Genomic DNA, 9,987 nt, shown 5'->3' on the forward strand with positions numbered 1-9,987 from the left:
GAAGGAAAGTGGCTCTGACATTGTGATTGTGGCACGAACTGATTCTCGCCAAGCAGCATCTTTCGAGGAATCACTATGGCGATCAAGAGCCTTTGCTGATGCTGGGGCAGATGTTCTTTTTATTGATGCGCTTGCTTCAAGAGAAGAGATGAGGGCATTTTGCGAGATTACCCCTTTGCTTCCAAAAATGGTAATCTTTGTTTGCATATAATCTGATTAACCTTTTAATATAAAGAGAAACCTGGTGGTGTTAACAAAATCCAAACATGTGTGCATCTGTATGATCATTGCATGATAATATGATCAGAATTTTTATCTTTGAAAACACAAGGCACATATTTTTAGTAATGTAACAATCATGAATATTTAAAAGCTAAAGATCACCAAGGACTTTCCAGCTTACCATCCGTGTAAGATTGATGTGCTTCAACTTGTCCATAGCCTGAAGGAAATACAGATGTCTCACGTCTTCTGTGAAGGTAATCAACCTGCAGATTAAGTGGCCAATTCTGGAGCTACCTCCACTGTTGAGCCTGTTTCCTGGAGTTCTTCCTTTCCAGCTAATCTGACCCAGCTGGTGGATGCCAGTCTGCAGATGCTGTTTCTTAAGATTGTAATCTAGGGTTGAGCCCCCTTCCTTCACCAAAAGAGAGGGGAAAAAATGAAAAGGAAAAGCTAAAGATCTGGTATGGGCTTAAGATATGCTATTTTTAGCATAATCTTAACCAATTCAGTTTTTTCCACTAGCAGTCATAAGTTTTGATGTGTCGGTTTTCACTCAGTTTTCTTTGTTCTAACTGTCAATTCTCACTCTCTATTTCATAGTTTGCCTTTTCTCATATGACTGCTATTGAGATTGATGTGCTTCAACTTGTCCATAGCCTGAAGGAAATATAGATGTCTCACGTCTTCTGTGAAGGTAATCAGTCTGCAGATTGAGTGGCCAATTCTGAAGCTACCTCCACTGTTGAGCCTGTCTCCTGGAGTTCTTCCTTTCCAGCTACTCTGACCCAGCTGGTGGATGCCAGTCTGCAGATGCCGTTTCTTAAGATTATAATCTAGGGTTGAGCCCCCTTCCTTCACCAAAAGAGAGGGGAAAAAATGAAAAGGAAAAGCTGAAGATCTGGTATGGGCTTAAGATATGCTATTTTTAGCATAATCTTGACCAATTCAGTTTTTTCCACTAGCAGTAATCAGTTTTGATGTGTCGGTTTTCACTTAGTTTTCTTTGTTCTAACTGTCAATTCTCATTCTCTATTTCATAGTTTGCCTTTTCTCATATGAGTGCCATTGAGCTTGACATCAACCGTCAATCATTCACTTCGCATTTGAGCCAGTTTATATTGTCCCTAGATACTGTATCATGTCTCTAATACATACTGTGCCAATATTTTATTAGCATGGCGCACAAGTATTATATTTTTATTCTGCATCTCAGCCTGTATCAATGCGTCGTGCTATGTATTTCTTCGATCCATTCATACAGGTTATTATGTAGTGTTATGGGTTGTACCCTATTTTCCAATTTAGGCATGTGCTTGACCATATATTCTGGATGGTTTAGAGCTCTTCCATGTTATTTTTTCCTTATTCTTTATCATGAGAATTTAAGGGCCCAATTAATAGGTTGGACATGTTGGCTTAGTAGAAAACTCGGCAACCCACATCAAGCCAAAGCTTAAAAATCAATAAAAGCTCAATTATGTGGACTGTTGATGATTGACATGTTCAATTTAGCTTTGCATTGAATCAAGGTTTGCCATCTCAGTGCCGGATCTCGTATTGGTAACATCTTGGTACAGTGTCGGTATGCCTAATACGGGTGTCTGCTTGGCATACTAATGCTTGGTATGCTCTCCGTACCGTATATTGATTTCAATACCAGAATGGTATGGTATGCCCGGTACGCACCGGTTCCGACTTGTAGGGTGTACCATGCTTTGAATATTGAAGCTTTTATTTTCAGTTGTAGTGCCATGTTTTTCGTACAGCAGAAATCAGATGATCTAATCTTAAGTTGGGAGGTGTAGATTACTCCAATGACTTGGAACTTAAGCTACAACGCTATGTCACCAGTGAATCAATTGTGGGCCCTATCAAGGACCAGCCAATAGGAAACTAGATGAAAGAGAGATGTAAAGAAAGATATGTGCGTTTTATCTCCCATAGGTATTTAGATGCTCTTCACCTGTCCTTCTCTGTCCCACAATATGTAGGAGGCTAAAAATGATAACTCTGAGATTTCTTATATGTTGTTTGCTCAGTTCCTTTTAGTTTTTATGTTGCTGTAGAGACACTATGACATGCATTTGAGTTTTTGCTCCGATTGATGAGCATACACTTTTTTCTCCTCTAAAGCTTCAGTTTGCCCTTCTTTTTCTTTCTCCCTTTCTTCTACTGCCTTCTCACTGTCTCTAGAAGGGTTATTGCTGATCAGATATGAACTGAAAATCTGCCATAAAACCTTAAAAGCAGCACAATCTACAAAGGTGCTGCATGATAACTATGTTATATGAGCTTACACTGTACTATCATTGCTTCACTTCTGTTGGTGGTGCATGCCGAGTGTTGGCAAGACTAGTTTATGAGTCCTAACCAGCACAAGCATGATGCATGATAATCTGCTCCTTGTTTGAGTGCTATGTAAATGCATGCTCACAAATATAATGTATATAAAGGACCTCATTATAACATCTCGAACTGCTCTATACATATTAATGATGCCATAAATAAGCCGTATTTCTAACTTTTCTTAATATTTAGCTTGAACTGTGAAGATATCAAAGAGAAGCTGATTCTGGTTGTGAGGAGGCTGATGTGACAAAACTATGAGTCTAAGAATAATGTTGAAAGTTAAGTTACAAAAAGAAATGTTGCAGTTGTTAATCATTGATAGAATAAAAGCTAAGGGCCACAACATAGTGCTATTACTATATGCTCCGTAGGTCAGTGCACAGCAGTCTTGTCAGCCCCAATCTATAAATTAAATTTTTTTGGAGTTCTTGAATGGACATTTTGAAAAGAGAAAAAAAAAGACTGCTCTTAAATGTGGAAATAATGAAGTGTATAATAGTTTGATGTAAGACTAGGGTTGTCAATCTTGGAAAGCAGCATTTTGGCACAAAAATATGCTGAATCAGATGAGAGAAAGATGCTTCTCCCACCATAATTTTAACTATTACATTAGAACTTATTGGGCTTGCACAAGTTGGAGCCTTCATTTTAAGGACAATGGGCTAAAAGAAACCGACAGACAACCATCAAAAGTCAGGCATCAAATATGTGGCAGTTCTACATTTTAGTTTTAGACTTTGGTGTTGGTTTGAAACTCTCAAAAATAACAAAAAAAATAGGTCAGAATATTTTAAGGAAGCTCTGTCTTCATGAGTGGATCTATATATAGGTTGTGATGTCTTCCAGGTTATTTCTGGCTTGCGTTTGTTGAGAACCAGATTTGTTGCAATCAAAAGGTCTTAATGACCTAATCTGTCTTTCTTACTTAAAAAGGAACAACAACCATAAGGCAAAAACTGAAACAGCAATCAAAACAAGCCCTTAAAGCGTTACAAACAGAAGAGGCAGAGAATGAAAAGAAAAGGAGAAAGATAGAAGGATAAGTGATAAAAGGAGAGTAGTGCATGGATGTAACTAATAAATTGTGCCCCCTTTTCCTATTGTCAAAGCAGAGATACTAGCTAGGCTGACTAAGTATCCCTAGGTGGCTGGTGATGTAATTTAGACCTACAAAGTGGTCAGCCAAAATAACTGTGTCACCCAAATAAAGATAACATAAATTATTTCTATCCAATAAACAGGGACCAGTTAAAATTTAGTGATCCAAACATGATACTTACATATGGTTACCGATCTGCTCAATCTAGTGAATAAAGTTTTACCATGCTAGCTTGAAATAAATGTTAACTTACCGATTGACCCCAAAAGCTTAAGCTGATAGAGAAAGGATCAACAATGTTACATTGGGCTTAACACTCATGCAGCTCAGACGACATACGTGGAGGGACAACAATGGCTGAAATAAGTCAAGGTAGTAACCACAAGGACTAGAACAAGTCCAGATAATAACTGGACTGATTCAATAAATAATTGTCATAGAGGGAATTCAAACTCATGACCTTCAGCAAACCTGAACTCTGATACCATATTAACTTATTAATTGATTCTTAAAGCTTTAGCTGATAGGAAAAGGGTCGACAATGTTTTATTAAGCTTCCAAAAACTTATGTGAATCTAGAGTCCTGCATGTGTCGATGAACTTAAGGTGAAAGATAATGGAGTTGCAGGGTTGGGCAGCCCATGACCAAGAATCTTTCAAAGCGATGCTGGCTTCATGCGGAGAAATCAGACAGAAAACCATAAAAAGATTAAAAGATAGAAGGGGGGGAGGGGAGGGAAGAGGATGGAGAGAGGGTGAGAGAGGACTCAAATATAGAGGAGATTTTTATTGTTTGACAGCGTTTTGGAAGATATGTCCAAATTGATCTTCAGAATCAGTTAAGTCTCCAAACAAAAATAATACTTTGTCATCATATGCTATGTTCATGAAAAGTTTGGAGTGTTAGCACTGAAATTCACAACCAGCTTAATTAAAAAATATTTTCAGTAAGTAGCTGATTTTGAAGCCTATTTCCTACATAAAAGATCTCATTGACACTAACTGCTAAGCATTCTGGCCCGTGAACTTGTATTCTGACTTGACAGTTGACCTTAGCACAACATTCCTGTAAATTTCCTTTCCTTTCCCAGCTAATCATGGCCATAAAAAGTTGAAATATCCTGTAATAGACTTCTGATGTTATGGTGATCTTGCGCTATCACTGTTGGAGTAACTTACAATATTACGATGTCTATTACTTTAGTTTGTGGGGCTTTTACGAAAAACCCTCTTATGTTATTTCAGAGTACAGAATTATTGCTTTGCAGTGCCTAATTTGGAACCATAGTCGCTACAAAGGCGAGTTTTAGCTTAGTGCTTGTGAGATAAGCAATCTGTTTGACAAATCTTTTATTTCTCTTCAGAGTTCAGATCTTAGAAGTTGTTGCATACTCCCAGTTTAGCTATTTAGTTTCCAATTTTGATCAGTAAGTTAGTAGTGTACTTGATGTAGATCTGATCTGGCAAATGAATCCTGCGATCAGCAGGGATCCAAAACAGATAGCAGCTCTAAAAATTAATATAAAATCCATAGAATTTTCAGATTTCTGTGCAGAAAAAGTTCATGGAGAGAAGGACTTGCAATGCCAGATATCAAAACAGATATTTTTGTTGCATCTGTGGAAACTAGGCATTTGGCAGGTCTACAGATAGAACTTAACTATTTTTACCTCACTCCCAGGTTTTGGCATGACTATTACAATTTCTTCAACGATCTCTGTTATGTTTCCTTTTGAAAAGGAACTTATATATTTCTTTTCTGTATTGTGCGTTGCTAGTATCTTCTGGTGACTCGTTTGAATCTATTAGACCAAACAAAATTAATATGAAATGTTTAACTGTTAAGATATTCTCATTGTTAAGTATTCTTATCATGTTGTGCAGGCCAACATGCTTGAAGGTGGAGGCAAAACTCCCATTTTGAACCCTATTGAACTGGAGGAAATTGGTTTTAAAATTGTGAGCTATCCACTATCCTTAATTGGAGTATCGATCCGAGCAATGGAGGTCTGTCCCTTTTGATCTATACATAATTATTTTGTTCCCAGAATTTAATTTGAGTTAGAAATTGATTAGATCCAAAATAGAACAAGGCAATGCTATAGGTTGCAAATTCATGCTAGTGTTGTTCTCATTATTCTTCATTTTTACAAATTTAGATGCGCACCTTTTTTATATTCTAAAATTTATAATTCTTTTTCATTATTTTTTTGGTTCTTGTTGCTTCTGTTTTGGTCTTAGTTTACCAGCAGCTCCAAAAAAAAAGTGATTTATTGGTGGTCTTTTAACATTCTGTTTGTTTTTATGTATTTCTGGTAAGCAGTCCTGAACCACGTCTGAATACAAGTTTTATCCAGATTTTCCATTTCGAGCAGTGTGGAAAACCTATATCAATTTTAATTTAATGACATTAGTTTAATGTAGCTAGAGTTTTTATATTGAGTAACTAGGAGCTAAAAAAAATTGTTTTTTAATTGAGTTATGTTTTATGTGAGATTTGGTTTACTCTAATGAAGCAAGCATAAAGCCCAGTCTAGCTGTGAAATTGCTTTTGGAGAGTTTCTTTTCATCCAGTCAAGGAGTATTCTTTTCATGAATAGTTGAAGCTAATCACCCATGGGTGGTTGGATTATGCATGCTTTATGGATCATGATCATGCAATTTGTGCTTGTTTAACATATAATCTAGAGTATCTAAAACTTGGATACCTGGATTAATTAATTGTAAATAGTGTTGTATGGAAGAAGACTAATTGGTTCCTTTGACTGTTTAAATCCTCTGAGTAAAAGTATTTCTTTTCCACTTCTTTTTTCCTAAACAAACTTCATGTGAACTTAACTGGACATCCGTTTGGAAATGTGTCAATGAATCCATGGGCCCCTTGGTGAAATGGATATTCTTTTATAACTTTTACAATATCACTCTTCTTCATGTGTAGGTATGTTGTAGTGAACTTGTTTACTTAATTAATCTTTTCGATTGGTATGTCTGTTGTTATGGTTAATGGCCAGCTACTAATGTGAGCCTGGTAAAAAATGCTAATGATATTGCTGCCAGCTATTAATGCGAGCTAGGTAATATGGTTTAAAAGGAGTATGACTTTAATTTCACTTTGTGAAAAGAAAAAATGCTAGTGATATTGCTGCAATACTGATAACAAAGGTTGGAATGCGGAAGGAGTAATTTTTCTGGATCCATACTGGAATGGGATGTAAAGCTTTTGATAAATGAAATTTACTGATTGGAGTATCAAGATATTTTGACAGGTCAATATACTGGAAATCAAGTAACTCTACATTTTTTATCTATTAACATGCAGGAGATAATGTCCTTGAAATTCCATAGCTTGCCACCATACGTTTCTTCTCCATGATGACATAACATATGTTTTCTGACTTGGGAAACTAGAAGTCAGACTGCCTAGAATGCAAATGAGCCAAAAGAGCCTTCCTGGTACCTTTATTTTCTGGGGTAACAGAAACTTCAATGCTGTGGTTGGACTAGTTTTCGGATCTGGTTTGTGATAAAGTTTATCACTATGACTCCATTCATTTGGAATAACTCCCTAGCACCCTGCATGTTTTTCAGAATAGCAAGGAAGATTTGCCCATTTCCTTCAAGCCTTCGATGGATGATTTTCTCTTTCTGATTTTATTATGTAAAGTGCTCAGTATATGTCAAAAAATAAACAACTTTTCATTTCTAGGATGCACTTGCTGCCATAAAAGGTGGTCGTGTACCTTCTCCTGGGAGCTTGCCATCTTTTGAAGAAATCAAGGACACACTGGGTTTCAATGAATATTATGAAGAAGAAAAGCGATACAGTATCCCTCCTCCTCAACCATCATACAGAAGAGGTGAGTGCTAGAACTCTCATGTGCTGACTGTCCAAATCTGCTAACCTGTGCTCTTTTCAAATATAGGCTATTCTCCTGCTACCAGTACAAGGCCAACAACTCAAGAATATCCTGAACAGAGAGAAGACAGGCCAAGTGATCCTGTTGTTGAAGTGCTAGCCCCATACGTGTTATGACAACTTCAGTTCAGGTGATTCGAGAGATCGTATGTCTGGAATATGGTCTCGTACACTGAGACTGAAAATCACTGGAAGGAATGGACTTGAAAAGCTCGATGTCAGAATTCCTGTAAGTGTTTTTTTTTTACTTTCTAATAAGTAAGAAAAAACGGAGCACTTGCTTGAATACCTTGGCCTTCTTTGGCTTCTGAGTGACATGTCATGTTTTCTTGCTTTTAACACATCCATTTAATTATGCTCCAGATCCATGCATGAAATTTTTATATTTCGGCAGTTCATGCATGTATCAGAACATCACATAAGTAGAAGTAATCTTTTAGTTCTATGTTGAATTTATTCAGTATTACATTGTCCATGCATTATTTGGTATCAAAGTGAATTTGTTCACCAAAGTGAATTTACTGTTTATGTCTGATTCATTCTTCATTTTCAAATTTATGAAATTGAGAACTGGCAATGACATGATGACATGACATAGTTTACAGACTGCAGCAATTAAGCTAAAAAGGATTTTTATTTCTGGGCTGATCATCTTCCTAAACCATGGAGGTGATAGAATTGGCTTTTGCTCCACCTTATATGTGAAAATTCCAACACAGATAGGAGGAGATATAGAATACATGAATTTATTTTTTTGTTGATAATGACTTTTTATAGGATTGCCTCGATGATAATGATAAATTCAAAGGTACATTTGAGGAGATCATTCAAGATGTTGAGGAATCATTTGATCTAAATAGAACTTTAAAGAGAGAAGTTTTTCATCATGAAGCAGCCATCGATGATACACCCATCTTAAAGTCTCTAAACCTTGCGGATAAGTTGGATTAAAATTTATCCAATCAGCATGTTTCTTTTAATGTAATCTATGGGACCATTTTCTCAATGGATTGTCCATAATCTATCTGCATGTTTTCTAGTGTATCCTTCGGTTTTCGAGGGTGAGCCTTGATGCATTATGACTTAGAGGTCACAGGTTTGAAACACGGAAATAACCTCTTTATATATGGGGGCAAGGCTGCATACATTCAACTCTCATACCTTGCAATAGCAGGAGCCTTGTGCACTAGGCCATTCTTCTACATTGTCCATGTATTTATACGTGTAGACTTCCCTGTAGTCATGCAGACATGATAGATTCCTGAATTCTCTTTTCTAAAGAATCCAGTAGTTATGTGTCAATACAATCCCAAAACTTAACAAATTAAATTCGATTCATCTATGTGCCATCAAAACTGACATCCTTGTCATCTTAACTGGCAGAAACTGCATACATTTGCACAATTTCCAGCATGAGCATTCATCGAAATAATTACATGCTTCAAATAAGCAGTCATGTGATTAATTTTGTTAGAACAATTGATGATTTGCTGTTTTACAACAGGCCGGGTTCTTAGAAGGAATGTCAAGAATAATACCAGGTATCATAATCTTGATCCAATACTGTTCCAGAAAAATAATTTTTGGAAATGCCAGAACTCGATGACAATATTTCTGTTCAACAGGCTTGGGAGGTGTTAATATCATCGAAATGTTAGAGGATGCCTCTATAGAAGCGGGTGATGGCCCTCAAAGTGGGAAGATACTGCTAGATTTTAATGATGCAATGGGAGATAGGATTCAGGTGTTCATTGAATGAGCTGAACTTATGAACTAAAGTTTTGGTCCTCAGTTTGCTGTGGGTATTTTCTTCCGATCATTATAAAAGTTAATCTTATGTATGCTTCACTGCTGACAGCACATTAACTGTCACATGTTAACCTTAGACGCAGCCATATGATCCTGCCAAGATATGATGCCAATTTTATTAAATGCACATGGGGAAAGGGAGGGGGATCGCATGTTTGCCTGGTAAACATTTAGAAAGATTGTTGTACGATAGACACCAGATGAATGAGAAATTTTGTGGTTCTCCATCAGGCACCGCAGTTAAGTGAAGCTATGGTCTTTACTTTATCCTTATTTTCTTTCTTTTGATTAAGATCATCATTCATTGATGAATCTATAGAATAACTCGAGGAAATACAATAGAAGTACTAAAACTAAGAGGTGCTTAATGCCCGCTTTTATATAATTATTTATGGTAAAATGGGGTACATCTGTGCTTCTCAAGCCGTTGTATGCTGAATTTGATGTTGCTAATTTCTTTCTTTTTTTCTCAAGAAAATCTTGGTTGATGCTGTTTTTCAGATTATTTTTTCATTAATTTGATCATTCAGATATGAGTCAGTCTGATTGGGCATTATATGCTAAGTTGTTCTAGGTGCTCTCTGATGAA

General features: G+C 36.5%; 1 protein-coding gene across 1 annotated transcript in view; it reads left to right on the forward strand.

Moving 5' to 3' along the window:
• LOC120109507 (2,3-dimethylmalate lyase-like) overlaps positions 1–9,647 on the forward strand; it is an 11,706-nt gene extending 2,059 nt beyond the window's left edge. The window contains 7 exon segments of the mRNA XM_039123251.1: positions 1–190; positions 5,558–5,680; positions 7,380–7,530; positions 7,597–7,700; positions 7,702–7,818; positions 9,094–9,130; positions 9,215–9,647. The exon segment at positions 1–190 is cut by the window's left edge and continues 92 nt beyond it. Of these exon segments, the coding sequence (XP_038979179.1) occupies positions 1–190; positions 5,558–5,680; positions 7,380–7,530; positions 7,597–7,700; positions 7,702–7,818; positions 9,094–9,130; positions 9,215–9,348 (856 nt within the window). The 3' untranslated portion in view covers positions 9,349–9,647.
• The last annotated feature ends 340 nt before the right edge of the window (positions 9,648–9,987 follow it).

The sequence above is a fragment of the Phoenix dactylifera genome, unplaced genomic scaffold (genome assembly GCF_009389715.1).
Source record: "Phoenix dactylifera cultivar Barhee BC4 unplaced genomic scaffold, palm_55x_up_171113_PBpolish2nd_filt_p 002302F, whole genome shotgun sequence".
Lineage (NCBI taxonomy): Eukaryota > Viridiplantae > Streptophyta > Magnoliopsida > Arecales > Arecaceae > Phoenix > Phoenix dactylifera.